Source organism: Hemiscyllium ocellatum, chromosome 10 (genome assembly GCF_020745735.1).
Source record: "Hemiscyllium ocellatum isolate sHemOce1 chromosome 10, sHemOce1.pat.X.cur, whole genome shotgun sequence".
NCBI lineage: Eukaryota > Metazoa > Chordata > Chondrichthyes > Orectolobiformes > Hemiscylliidae > Hemiscyllium > Hemiscyllium ocellatum.
In genome coordinates, this window is record NC_083410.1 from 44700777 (window position 1) to 44716135 (window position 15359).

The window sequence follows — 15359 nt, forward strand, 5'->3', positions numbered from 1 at the left end:
TCCTTGAAAAACATACCTGCACTGTAGCAGGAAGGTTAAGTTGTACTGAGGAGAAAACAAGTTTAAAGTAAGGGTAATAATGTGGAAAATTTAATGCAATGGCAACCTAAGAGTCACAATGCATTCCAAATGATACATATTTAAAATTAATCAGATGCCATATATACTAATTCTACAAAATTTAGTTTGAAATAACCATTATATCTTGCCATTTACGTGCTGAATATTAAGAATACAGTGAAGAATCTGGAATCACAAACTAGCGAACTGGCATTCCAGAAAGTCATGTTATTTTAAGTGTCTAAATGTAATATTTAAATTACATTGGTAAGAAAATTGACCATCTATTTCAACTGTATCAAAATAGCTGTGAGTATATGTGTGTGCACATGCATGTGTGTGTGTGCATGTGTGTGCATATGTCAGTCCCTCGAACCAGGATGACACTTGCTAATGGCAAGAATCTGCCCAAGAAGTCTTTTAAGTTGGAAGAGGTTTTATATTTCAGCTACCACACATTCCTAGCTGACCAGGAGACTCTCCCACTCTTGCGACCTGCCTTCAGCATATCAGATGGATTTGCAGATTGATAATCAACTTTTTTTGTCATGTTAGGACACACCTTCTATGGCCATTGATTTCTGTGGTATTTCTGAATCCGAACCTTCCGGCCTAGAGTAGGAGTATTGTAGTTAGTAAGTTCTCCTCCAGGTAAACTGTGTCTTTTAGCAATAATGCAGTGTTTTAACTATTTAGATATTTTCACCTGAGGTGGTATTCTCAGTTCAAGACAGACACAAATCACTAATTGATACTAGACAGAGCACATTATTAAATTTTGTCACTAATTACTAAACTGTGCAAAAAATGGTAGTTAAGTAATGCATTACAATAATTTTATTCTACAAATTTTGTCATAAAACTTACTTGTGACTACTGGGATATTCAGACGCCATACTTATCATTTGAGACTGACAAATATTTGAAGGCTATGATGCATAACAATTTACTGTACCTGTTCACTGAATCTGGTAAGTGAGGAATGTCATAGTTTGGATTTTGCAGTCAGTGGAGAAAGAATAGCACTTTCCACTAAATTCCAAGAAAGTTGCTCACAAACATCCTTTCCAGTTTTTGATGTCAATTTTATTCTGATGCTAGCTGTAGGGGATTCTTGATTCAGGGAACAATAAAGTCGTTGAGCAGCCTGAGCACCGAATCAGATCAAAACCTTGGAACTCCATCCCTAATAGCACTGTGTGTGCACCTACTCTATACGGACTGCAATGATTCAGAAAGGTAACTCACCACCACCTTCTCAAGGGCAATTAGGAATTGGCAGTAGTTCCTGGTCCAGCCTGCGATGCCTGTATCCTGACTAGTAATTTTTTAAAAAATTGCATCATCTCCACACAGACATCAAGCCCATAAGCAAAAGCACTGTTCATCATTCAATTTTTAGCCAATTTAGAATGACCAAAATAACCGCTGGGATTGAGGCACAAGCTGAAATATCATAACATTTGTAAAAGATTTAAATACTTATTTTTGTCACTTTAAGAATCTGTGGATTTTTTATTATAGAGTGAATGACCCCCCCAGACTTTTCAAACTAGGTTTTCAAGGTGAAAGTTTGTTCAGTAGTTACAATTTCGAACAACATTAAAAACTCAATTACACCTCATTCAACAAGGCACAACACTTTTAATTCTTGTTTACAGTGAGAAAACAGCATTAAAAGTTGAAGGTCACATAAATCACTAATTTCTATGATGTTTGCATCTGCAAAGACTGTAATGAAGTATCCTGTGGAGGAGCAAGGTATCCCTGACAGCAACGTTTAACTTCTGTATTTAACCATGTATGCATAACAGAATTGCTGTCCGTTTTACAGAGTTTTGACACTGATGACAGTTTTTCCATCATTATAACCATAACATCTGACCCCAAATCTTCCATATATTGAAATATAAATATCCAACTCTGTCTATCAGCCATTAACAATTGAGAAAAACAAATTAAAATATACAATTTTCAACATGAAGCAGAACATCATATTGAGAATCGTAGAATCCCTACAGTGTGGAAACAGGCCCTTTGGCCCAACAACTCCATACTGGCCCTCTGAAGAGGAGCCCACCCAGAACCATTCCCCTACCCTATATTTCCACATTATCCCTGACTAATGCACCTAACCTACAAATCCCTGAACACTATGGGCAATTTGGCATGGCCAGTTCACCTAACCTGCACATCTTGGGATTGTGGGAAGAAACCCATGCAGACACAGGGAGAACGTGCAAACTCCATACAAACAGTCGCTCGAGGCTGGAATCGAACCCGGATCCCTCGTGCTGTGAGACAGCAATGCTAACTACTGAGCCACTGTGCCGCCCGAGAATTAAGTATTTTTTACATTATTTTTCCCAATTGAAAAATACATAACATGAGCATTCATTTTAAAAAGACTCATCATAGATCTTCCCGCGCAGGCTAACTTTCCAAAAATATTTGAGTCAGACACTTCTCTACCCAGACCTCATATGATCAGTAAAGATTGTGGCAGCAAGTTTTAGAAACTGATTTTACAGAAGATTAACATTAACTGAAATTTGTGTATATGAAAACCTGTTCTTTATAGCACTGTGGATAAATCTTTGTGCATAACATTTCAAGCAATACATTTTTGATACATATCATTAAAATTGTAAATGCATGTCAGGAAAATTGAAATTTTAGGACTTGGAGTTTTTTTTCAAATACCATTTGGCCTATAATTTTATTTTTTAAAAACCAAACAGTGCCAAAATGTCTTCAAATGCAAACCGGTGAGTCTTAGCTCTGTTGTCAGGAATGTCTCCAAGATTGTGTTGTGGGTTAGCATAGCAATGATTTGAAAGGTCTGACAAAAAGAGAATCTGTGTGGAATTGTAAGCCAGTGATCATCTATGACCAGTTTGTTGGATTAATTTGAGTGTTGGTTAGCAAACTAGTGAACATTGGAATGAGGCAACAGAGTTTTGTAATGTGACAGAGTTGGGAGAGATTTGAGGAAGGAGTATTTTAGCAAGAAGGTTGGCCAATGTTGGATTGGCTTATGAATGGGGGTTATAAGTAAACCATTCAAATCTTCGAGGACAGCTCTGTAACTGCATGTTGAATGTCACGCCAAATGGACTGATGCAGGTCAAGATGTCTAACTATTCCCCTGTCAAGGACAACCACCCGATGAAGGAGCGGCACTCTGAAAGCTAGTACTTCTAAACAAACCTGTTGGACCATAACCTGGTATTGTGTGATTTTTAACTTTGTCCACCCCTCTCAAGGACAATAGGGATATGCAATAAATGTTGGTCTTGCCAGCAATACACACATCCCATGAATTAATATAAGTTGGACAAATATCTTGAACAGAAACACATTGGATACAACTGTCAGGGTAATTGGAATGATAGATACAGAATGTATATTCCTTTCCACTTCAAATGTTTCTATGTCGCCATGTTTCATAAAGTGGCTGCATGTTCAATGACAAAAGTCAATGGACTCATGAAAGGCCTCAGTTATCCTAATCGCTTGTTGAAATTCACAACTGTTGTTTTGTAGTTTCAATTTTAAAAGTCCTATAAAACTCTCAGACAGAATATTCTGCAAGGAACCTTTAGTTTTCAGGTAACACTGAATTGAGTACAGCGGTGTTGACATTAATCAAAATGTGCTAATTCAAAAGGTGAACTCAGTAAGCAGAGACCTGGCCTATAGAATTCAACATTACCAATTTTAATGTCAAAAATCTTTATTAATCAAATGGTGATTTACTTGAAGCTACAACACAGAAAACATATCTTGGTTTTTGCATGTATAATCAGTTCTGCTATAATGCGTGTTTCTTCAGTGCGATTGGCTTTAGCGTGATTGAAGAATTTAGACCGTTATTTGTAGAATGCAAACTTTCGTTACCTGTATTGTCTAAAACACAATTCTGGCCCCATTAGTTTAAATAGCATGGGTCTTGCATGATTTTCTTATAACGGTAAATTTCACGAGAACAGGACTATCGCCATATATCAGAACTGAGTGTTTTGAAGAAAACAAATAAGATGTTAGCATGCCTGTCAAAAATGTGACTTAAAAGTGCAAAGCAGTAATGTTGAAGTTATTTGAGGCTTTGGTGAAGCTGCATCAATGCAGTGTTTGCTTATGATCTGGGTATACAGATGAATTATTGATGGGGTTCAGAGGAGGGTTGAAAGGTTAAATCCTGGTTACAGAGGGTTGAGTTCAGAGGAAATAATGTCGAGTTCAAAACCTTCCTCTCAGGAAAAGAGAGGTATTTGAAAGAGCTTTGTAAAAAAGAAATATGCTCATGGAGAATTTGGATCCAGCAGATATTTTTTCTGTCAGATATAGACTTTAAGAAGTCATGTGAAGGATGCTAACAGAAATATAGACATTTTTAAGCTGTAGTAAGGGAGTGATAGAAATACAGCCGGCTGTGAATAACCATGTTTAAATGAGAAGACTGAAGTCCAATGAACAAGTAGCTCTGCACAGTTAACTTTGGAAATACAGACAAGAACACATTGGGTGGTTTGTGTGATAAGTCGGATGGACAAAGGATCTCTCCATCCTTCTGTCCATGGACTCTATTTACGTAGCTCACGGAAAGGCTGCCAACATGATCGCTCCCCAGTAATGATCTCCTATAATCTCTTCCATCAGATAGGAGATACAGAAGCCTGTGACCCCATGTACCAGTAGGTTCAGAGACAGCTTCTTCCTGGTCATTATTAGACTATTGAATGGACTCTCTAGCCTCCAATAATGCTGATCATGCTAACATTGATCTCTCTTGTACGCCTGGTGCAATGTTACCGTATGCCTCTGTCTCATTTTTTTGTTCAGCACATCCTTGTTTACTATGATCTGCCTGTACCGCTCATAAATAAAGCTTTTCACTGTATTTCAGTACAGGATTTGAACTACAGGCTGGGTCTGTTTTTCCTGAAGCATTGGAGGCTGAGGGGTGATCTCATAGCACGATGGCACAGTGGTTAGCACTGCTGCCTCACAGCGCAAGAGACCCAGGTTCAATTCCCACCACAGGCGACTGACTGTGTGGAGTTTGTACATTCTCTGTGTCTGCGTGGGTTTCCTCCGGGTGCTCCGGTTTCCTCTCACAGTCCAACAAAAATGTGCAGGTTAGGTGAATTGGCCATGCTAAATTGCCCGTAGGGTTAGGTGTAGGGGAATGGGTCTGGGTGGATTGCGATTCGGCGGATCGATGTGAACTTGTTGGGCTGAAGGGCCAGTTTCCATGCTGTAAATAATCTAATCTAATCTAAAATCATGAGGGGCATGGATAAGGTAAATACACAAGGTCTTTTCCCTGGGGTGGGGGAGTCCAGAACTAGAGGGCATAGGTTTAGGGTGAGAGGGGAAAGATTTAAAAGGAACCTAAGGGGCAACTTTTTCATGCAGTGGGTGGTGTGTGTATGGAATGAGATGCCAGAGAAAGGGGTGGAGGCGAGTACAATTATAACATTTAAAAGGCATTTGGACGGGTACATGAATAGGTAAGGTTTAGAAGGATATGGACAAAGTGCTGGCAAATGGGAGTAGATTAGGTTAGGATATCTGGTCGGCATGGACGAGTTGGACTGATGGGTTTGTTTCGTACTGTACATCTCTGTGACTCAATGATAAGTGACAATAAATCAATCAATCACTCAATCAACCCTGCCCAAAATCGCTTTGTCGTGCCATGTCATCATTTTCACATTAGCAGAAATTCTGCAAATGCTTCTAGCAATCAACAAATTAATTTATATGATCAAGAAGTGCTGCAGACAAAGACATGAGATCAGTTGAAAGATTTTTGAAAGAGAGATGTTCAGGTGCAGACCTTTCATTGGAATTGAGTGTAATAATATTTTTGTTTTACCTAAACATAACATAAATAATTTACACTGTACAGTCGGTTTTGTCGTCATGTGGTAGTTCCATTCTTGTGCAACCCTGTGTCATAAGAAACTCATATAGTAGCATGGTTTAAACTAATGGGTCAGGAATTGTGTTATAATCAATCCATGCATTAAAAGTTTGCGCTACAGAAACAGTGTCCCCAATTCATCAATTGTGTTATAGCGAATTCACACTAATAAAATGTGCATTACAGCAAAATGACCTGTAGGTACTTACTTGAAGGTCTCTTGTGGGTTTACTTGTAGTTAAACTAGCGTAAACTGTATAGAGTATTTCCCAGATACAGCTGTGCCTTGACTGTAGTCATGTGATAACATCTGGGTACTTGGCTCATTTGCATGTTGAGCTCTTAATGGGACATCACCTTCAAAGTTGCTTATGTAACACCAAGGTTTGAGGAACTGTCTATATTTATTGTTCGAGTTATAGAGTCATAAAGCACAGAACTGGAAAGTATATTTCCTGTCATCTCCACAGGTGCTGATAGACCTATAGTATGTTTTACACATTTTCTGATTTTGTTTCAGATATCCAACATCTGCCACATTTTGCTTTTTGAAGTCAGGTTCCTTTGCCTGTAGTTTGTATATTATGCAGAGGATGTATAACGTTCTGTATTTTGTTTATCCCCTGACGTAATTGGACTTGCTGTAAATTTCTTTACCAAAGGCCACCTGTCATACTTTTGGAGGGGGTGTCGGGTAGTAATTGCTACTTCCTAAATGAATGTGAAGCAACAAATCTCATCTTAATAGTACAAATTGACAGAGCAGTAGATTATCCTCTTAGCCTGGAATTTGTTTGGGGCCATCAATAAAAATGACTAATTTGATTATTGACCAGCTCTGCTCTTGCATTTTTATAGTGATTATTATACAAGTAATAATTGAATTTAGAGAAGGGAAAGATTAGGCTATAATTTTCCCCTCCCCAAAGCAATGAACAAACTTACAGATATATAGGGACTACAGTTTATGCAAATCTCAACTAGCAAAATAAATATAATAGTTCATATCTAATAAATTTGAGTCAGATATTTCTTTTAGCATTTGAACAATATTTCAACGGAGGTTACAATTTTGGATCACAGAAATTATAGCAGAAGGTCATTTGGCCCATCATTTCTGATGCTAAAGCTTCAGCTCTATTTCTCTACATTAACCTTACTTCCTCTCCTTTTTCCAAATCCTTTTATATTTCATTTCAAATACTTATCCAGTTTCTTTAAAATGTTGCAGCACTCACTGCCTTAATTGTAGCTTGTGGTAAGGACTTCAATATCCTAATGATATTCTTGTGAACAAAATCTCTATTAACTTTCTCCTGCATTCTTCTAATGATAATCTTCTGTCTGTGACCCTTTGTTACCAATTCACTAGCCACTGGAAACAATCCAACATTGTTCACCTTCTCAAAACCTTTTTGTAATTTTGAAAATCACTATTGCGTTTCCTTAATCTTTTATACTGAATTGTTTCCCTCCTTGCTTATCTTACCAGGAGTCTGATGCCTCTGTGATTGGGAAATAATGCTGGTTTTCAGCTGAATCTTGAAGTGTTTACTTTTGCTGTTTATAGTTTAATGGGCACAATAGTCTTGTCCTGCATGAATGAATATCAGTGTTGTGTGCTAGGGCGCCACGACAGATGATACCTCTTATCTCCTGTGATTTGGAATTTAAAAGCCAGTGAAGCTCAACAATTTTATATTCTGATTTAAATGGGCTGAAAATGGTGCTGTATTTAAATTTCAAAACTAAAACAAATGTAAATGATGCAGTGCTGTTTAATGCATATCAGGTGAAACCGCAAGTTTGCTTTTACACTCTATTCATTCGATATGAGGATTCAAAACTAAAACTTTAGCACTTGACCAGGATTAGATATTTTTTAAATGAAGTTGGCTTGTATTTTACATTTTCAATAGTTAGATTGAATAGACCTCTACCCTAGATTACAGCATGCAAATTAATCTGATATGTCCTGATAAGATAATAATCTTTATCACATTTACAGTGTATATGCAAAGTTATTTTGTATTTTTTTGCCTTCCTTAACCACTAGTTTTGAGATCACGTTAAAATGACTAAAGATTGCAATCATTTGTAATTATTGAAAAAGATGAAACCTTGTCTATTGGCTTAGTTAAATAGCCTCCCTGAAACTCCCACTTCAAAGTAGTTTGCGAATAACAAGCTTTTTTGCAGAAATAAATTTGGCTTTATTGTAAAGTACGTTTCACAGTAAATGATGGATTCAGAAATCTGTGATGCTATGAGTTGAACTACTGTTGAGAGCCTAGAGAACTTACTGTTGAAGAAAGAAAGATCTTAAATTTGACATCTTCAAGGTCCCCAAAACACTTCAGAACTAATAAATTACACTTTAAGTGTTTTTTATCTCGGGTTAATGGAGCTGCCAATTTGCGCACAGTCATGTTTCACGCAAACAGTAATGACGTAAATGACCTATTCGTCTACTTTGTGGCTGTTGATTGAAGAATTAAGCATTTGCAAAGATATATCCTGCTCTTCTTCAAACACTCTGTCTCAAGATTACTTGAGGGATGGAATTCCCTCCCTAATGGCATTGTGGGTCAACCCAGAGCAGGTGGACTGCAGCGGTTCAAGAAGGCAGCTAACCATCACCTCCTCGAGCAACTAGGATTGGCGGTAAATGCTGGCCAACCAGCAATGCCCATATCCCATAAATTAATAAAACAAAATATTTTTTAATCCAGTTGGATATGCAGCTATGTCTTTAGTTTATGGATATGGATTTGACAGTGAGGACAGCAGTCCCTCAGTCCTACACAAAGTGTTAGGCCTATGTTATGTGTTCAAGTCCCTGGAGTTGGGCTTAATCATAGGCCAGATTTTCAAAGGGGGTTCAGGAACCTGAAACCCAGACAAATTCCTAATTCCAAACCACTGCTTCATGCACATCATGCATGCAATATGATTTTGAAAGTTAATGTCCTTATTGGGCAGGAGATGATACCAATCTGTCTGGCACAAGTGGTAAAAGTAGCAGTTACCTTTGGGACAGCCTCTTCCTTGCAGAAGACTGTAGGTAGGTGCTCATATATCTAGTGGAATAAATACATGAGACTGAGGGTGACTGGAAGAAAGTGAGGACTGCAGATGCTGGTGATCAGAGCTGAAAATGTGTTGCTGGAAAAGCGCAGCAGGTCAGGCAGCATCCAAGGAGCAGGAGAATTGACGTTTCGGGCATGAACCCTTCTTCAGGGTGACTGGGTCAAACAGAGAGAATGAACTTAATATGCACAATATCTGGGCTGGGCACATTAGTTTTCAATATTAAGATTTTTGAATTCTGCTTGGTCTGACCAACAACAAAAGTACTGGAAAAGGATTTATCTGCATTGCTGGTATCAGAAGCAAGGAGCTAAAAAAAGAGAGATGTTGTTGAAGCTTGTTACTTCGAATCCCTTTGAACAGATTTGCTACATTACCAATTGGGAAAAGGAAGCTGATTGGTTGGCCAGTGTATGCTGATTGAGGTATTGCCATGGCAATGCACCAGGAAACTGTTGTCTCAAGTCTTTGTTCAACTTCAACTCAGGCAGTAAAAGTTATCATCCCTTTAAAGTTTGGTATTCTTGTGATTTTGTCCTGATGAATAGAAGATCAAAAGTTTCAATAGCATGTCTGCTTTTACAGCAATCTCTAGTTCTGCACTAGACATGTCAATTTATCTGTGTGATTTGGCAGTCAGTGCCTCCCTTTAAAGGTGGTCTATTTGGAACAATAAAAACAAATAGAAGGCATACATTTAACTGAGTGATTTCCGTCCCAGAGCAACCCCTGTCCTTCCCATCTCTCTTACTAGAACTGGAAGGTTTGGTTTAGGTTTTTCTTAACATTCTTTCGTCCTGCCTGACCAAATCATTTTCCTTATTTTTGAGAATCAAAATCCACATCTTACCCCCATGCAAGTGTTGTGAAGGGATTGAGTGATTCAAACATGCAGAAATTGGAAATGTAGATTTCTTCATCAATAGCCGAAACCCAAAGGCTGCACATTCCTTGAATACCCTAAAGTGAAGTTCATTGGCTACACTTCCTATAACATACACAGCTTAAACTGCTGCTTCACAGTCTCAGTCTTTGCTTTTAAGGACAGCACCAGAGAACAAATATCAGATTTGTTGATTTTAATATATTGTCATCCTTTGGAAATAGCTTTAAAATTTTTTACTTCTCATTGCTAAATTGATGCATTTAATTTTACTTTGCAACGGTAAATAAGTAATGGTGAAGTTGAGGCAGTAGGAGGTGATTTGATTAACTGTGAGTGACAGTTAATGCATCAACAATAATCATTTGAGCATTATGGCATCTTTGTATGTTGCAGAAGTTATTACTTCATCTTCAGTTACATTGTATGTGAAGTATTTTTTAACTTTTAATCTTACCATTGATGTGGAAAATTAATTTTGTGCTTTAAATAACTATAATCCAACAAGGAGAAATTATTCCTTTAATTACTGTTCCATTTACCCTTCATTTAGCTACTCTAAATGTTTGTCATGCATTCGCTTTCTTTTGTCAAAACATTTGATAGCTAACTTAACCACTCAGTTTGCCACAAAATCTTTCTTCTCATTAGAAATTATGGACAAAAGACATTTGTGTGAATTTGTAGCTCTCTGATTTGTAGCTTTCTGAAGAAGGGCTCATGCCCGAAACGTCGATTCTCCTGCTCCTTGGATGCTGCCTGACTGGCTGCGCTTTCCCAGCAACACATTTTCAGCTCTCTGATAATAACTGACTTCAATCATATTGTTCTTATCCAAATGAAATTGTTATCAAAGGGCTTTTTTTTTACTGTTTACTTTGCCTAATGGATTGAATGGAGAAGAGAATCAATGGTAGTTGTGGAAGCATCAGTGAGATGCATTACCCCACCATTGAATTTAAAGGACAGAATAGATGTAGCATGCTTGAGGAGGGAACTAAAGGACAGAAACAAAAGTTAATTGGAGAAATAATATTGTAATTAATTTACCCTAATTAAGAAAAAATGAAGAATAACTAGATGCTCACAGTAGATGTTGCTAAATTAATATTAAAATCTAGGTATTGACAACATAGTGTTATGCATAGTTCTCAAGTAGATATCAGAGTGTGGCTAAGTAAATATAAATGCAATCATTTATATTTTGTATTCATACTAACCCTGTTTCTTTAAATGTATTTTATCCCCCTCTTGTAGTGGCAAGCCTTGGATTTTCTTCAAAATAATAACATTAAATTGGGTAGATATACAGAAATAACATCCTCTGCTGGGTATTCCACAACATGTGGTATGATCTTAAAATTAGAGAGAAGCATTTTGTGGTGAAATCTGAAAGCTGTTTTTCATACAAAGTGAAGTAAGTAGCTGGATCTCTTCCCAAAAGGCTTTGAATGCTCCGTCAGTAGAGACAGTCAAAATAGATTTCTGTTGGGTTTGAGTGCGAAAACCTATGAAATAAAGACAGGTAAATGTAGTTAAGGTAGAAGTGAAACAGTTGCACGACTGAAAGTCCTGCACCTGTTCTAATCTTTCTATTTTCAGTGATCAAGGAAAAATACTGCACATACTATACATATGAAATCAGAGCAAAAAATGCTGGTAACGCTCATCAGATCAGACAACATCTGTGTAAAGAGAAGGACATTTAATGTTGCCAATTGGTAGCCTTTCGTTCCAACCAGAAATATTTAGCGATTGAATGGATCTGACGCAGATGAAAAGGCAGAGCAAGAGAGGTTGCAGGTTTTGGGGAATGACAGTGTGAACAAAGGGGAAGGTTTAGGATAGGAAAGAGAACAAGATGATCAGATGATAAACAGGAGGATGGCACAAGGCCAAAGGACTTGTTAGAGGGGCAGGTAAAGAACTAAAAAGTGTACAGAGGAGGCATTCGGAAGAAAACGCAGAATCATTACAACAGCTGCTGTTCAAAAACAACAAAAAGGGGACATCAGTTGTGATCTGAATTTTTTTGAAATCTGAAAGTTTCTAAGATTGCTAACAAACTAAAAGATGTTGATGCCCCTGTGAGCCACATATCCCACCAATTGGCTGATTGACTCAAATAACCTGTTCTGTTCTTTATAATAGGCAGAGTACAGACTATACTCACCAATGTACACTTGCAAAACCCAAAGCAAAACATCTACTGTTAGATGTAATTCCTCAGTTGGGTAGCACTTGCTGAACAAGCTGAGGGTGCTGTTAACTGTACTAACAACCAATACAATATAATTAGTCAAACTAATAATGTGACTCACATAGGCTTAGCGATTGTTGGGAAGATTTGAGGCTCAGGTTGATGATAAGTATGTAAGTTAGCTCACTGAGCTTGAAGGTTTGTTTTCAAACATTTTGTCACCGTACTAGGTGACGTCATCAGTGAGAGTCTTTGGTGAAATGCTGCTGGTATGTCCCGCCTCTCTACCTACCTTCTCTTGAAAAAAAGAACCAGAAATGACATCACCCACTTTAAGAAACTAAGACCTATAAATAGAGAGGCAGGACATACCACCAGTGCTTCACCAGAGACTCTCACTGATGATGTTACCTAGTATGGTGACGAAATGTCTGAAAACAAACCTTCAAGTTCAGTGAGCTAACTTACATACTTATCACATAGCCTTGTTAGGAACAAGATACATTCGTATGCACAGATCTGACCTCTGGAAACGAAAGTTGCTGTTCAAATTTTGTAACCCTTTGAATGAATTTCAAGGAAGCTTGGCAACGTGATAGTTTCCTGTAGTCCATCACAGTGCCATAGTCAATCAGAGTTTATTTGCCAACCAATCAGCACCCTTGAGTCCAGTGTTTTGAATTGTTATGATCGTTTGAAATTTGGCATTCTTGCGTTTGTCCTGATCAGTGCAAGACGAAAAGCTTCGGCAACATGTCTCTCTTTTCAGCAACATTCAAGTTCTGTACTGCCAAGCGAATGATGAGCTTCATTGGAAGAGTGTAGGAGGCCAAGGACAGATAAGTCAGAGTGGGAGTGAGGCGCAGAATTAAATGGCTGGAAACCCGGGGCCATGCTTTTGGACTGAATGGTCGAACCCATGGTAAGTCAGATTCTAGTGAGGCAGTGAAAAAATGTGCTTAATAAATTAAAAAACCTTTTCTTTATCCATGCTTTTCTTTTCATGTACTACAAAATGAATAGTTATTGAAAGTGCTAAATAATTGTAAAAACATTTAATGACGTAAGATATAGTTACTTTCCATGTCAAATTACTGCATGATTTTTAAAAAAAGTACTCTCTTGTTACATTTTATTTCAAATAATAGAACTGAGGCGTAGTCAGGATTTGCTTGACGTAAGGTAATCCTGAAGTTGAAATCATGTGCAGGTTCCATGCCTACACTGGTGGGGAGTGGGACCATAGTGGCCACCTTTTTGGTGCCACTTCTAAATTTCCAGTAAGGACGATAGGCAGCTCTTCAAGCTTCCATCCTAATCACAGAGCCTCTGTGAGAGAGATGGCTACCGCCAAGGCTGCAGGGAGTGCAGTGAAGACTCTGTTCCATTAGTTGGGGCAGGCAGCCCAGGCACGCCGTTCAGCTGCCCTGTTGTTGGTGAAACACCGACAGCTTGGAATGAGGGCCCACCATTGAACCTTTAATCATCTAAGTTGGCTCACTGCCTTTGGTCAGTAGATGGTCATGTCACTGCAAATCACATCACTTGGGGGTATCTCTGGCTACACTATTATTGCTTTGAGGCTGCCACCCCAGAGGGTTGTAATGTCTCCCTCACTGTATATTGCATGTTGGTTACCAGAAGCCATGTTTATCCCACTTTGCCTGAGAATTTGTTTCACGATTTTCTCCTCTGGATCCAGGAATGGTTCAAAATGTCCAAACCAATACTTTCTGTCATTCACTTGGCCTGAACTGGGCAGGAAGGACCAATCCCTGGTGTTGTCATTTTCTGTCAGTCAGCTTTCCTCTGGATTCAACCAAAGCTATATTTATAATGATATTGATACAGATATATTGATTTGCTGTGCATTTTATGGAAAATAAAAATGCTAGCCTTTGCAGAAATAAGCTAGAAAACAATTAGAGTTTGTGCTTTGAAATCCTGTGGTAAATTATATTTTAATGCCCTTTTTCTTGGCTTAATTATCACCATCCTATTCCAGCTATAAAACAACTACTGAAATGTAGCGACACAATACATAGGTATCAGGCCAGGGAGTGATGTTGCTGCTTCATCACCTGACAAACTCTCAATTTTTCTTGCTCCATTTTGGATCAGATGCTAAAGGCTTTTCCTGTATGAGGAGAATGTGTTTCTTTTCCAGCCACCACATAAACCTGGAACACTCCCTTATGCACCTTTCTGCCATAGCATAAATGTTGCAGTGGGAAAGATTTAATTGCCTGATTTCTTGGCAGGTAGTTGATATATAGTTAGGACATCTGATCGGCACGGACAGGTTGGATTCTGATTCTATATGGAATGGCAGAGAAAGAGAAGGGAGAACAATTAAGGAAAAGGAACCCAAAAGAAAAGAGAAAGACAGGATACAGTTTTTATTTTTAAAAAAGGCTTAAAATTTATATATTCCTCTTCTAATTTTCTTAACCATTTACAATCTGTGACTATTGTTTCGGCCACATGGGATGATTGTCCACCGTTTGCCTACGATTGCTGCCTAGCTAGCATCCTTTAAGAAGTTATTAATTATAGAGCCAATGCACATCAGACAGTGGGTGTGTTGAGATTAATCACTGATGCTGGAGTGACTTGCTGAAATGCATTTTAGTTTCATCTTTCGTCAGCTTGTAATGGGTTTTCCTTTGCACCAGCAGGTGAACAGGTGCATAGCTGCTGCTTTTTCAATTTGCTTTTAGATGGCACAAAACCATCCAGCAAGGAACAGGAACCTCCCTGTTTCTGTCAGGTGCTGCTAAAATGGCTTTCGATAAAGAGTGTCAGAACACTGAATGCAGGGTGCACAAATTGGTTTACATTTTCTTAATATAGTCTGGAGCTTGCTCTGAGGTTGTTCAGTGTTCTGCCTTTACTGTTGCTGCCTGCCTGAAATTTTCCATGGCTCTGAGCCAAATCAAGGTGGAATTCTCCTTCATGTCTCTGAATGGGAGGCTTTTAATTATTTGCCAGAATAGATTGACTTTGTACTGTTTTGCACATTGCTATTTTTCTGCAACAGAGAAAGAAACTATGCTGACAGAAAACAGCAGAGGAGGCAGCTATTTCAGTGCAAAACAAAATTAAGCTTCTTTCACATTAAATTTGAGAGGATAAAATTATAAATAACTTCCACTCATGCCCTTTGACTTTGTTTCTCACCCTCCTCCATTCTG

The 15359-nt window shown here is 38.2% G+C and overlaps 1 protein-coding gene across 7 annotated transcripts in view; it reads left to right on the plus strand.

Annotated features, from left to right (window-relative positions):
- Positions 1 to 15359, plus strand: part of esrrga (estrogen-related receptor gamma a) — a 242178-nt gene that overhangs the window by 24145 nt on the left and 202674 nt on the right. For 2 of the 7 annotated variants that reach the window (XM_060831457.1, XM_060831458.1), the window contains one exon: positions 12935 to 13087. The exons of the other annotated variants lie outside the window; for them this stretch is intronic. In XM_060831457.1, the coding sequence (XP_060687440.1) occupies positions 13038 to 13087 (50 nt within the window). In that variant the 5' untranslated portion in view covers positions 12935 to 13037. The remainder of the gene's footprint in view (positions 1 to 12934; positions 13088 to 15359) is intronic. 7 annotated transcript variants of the gene reach the window in all.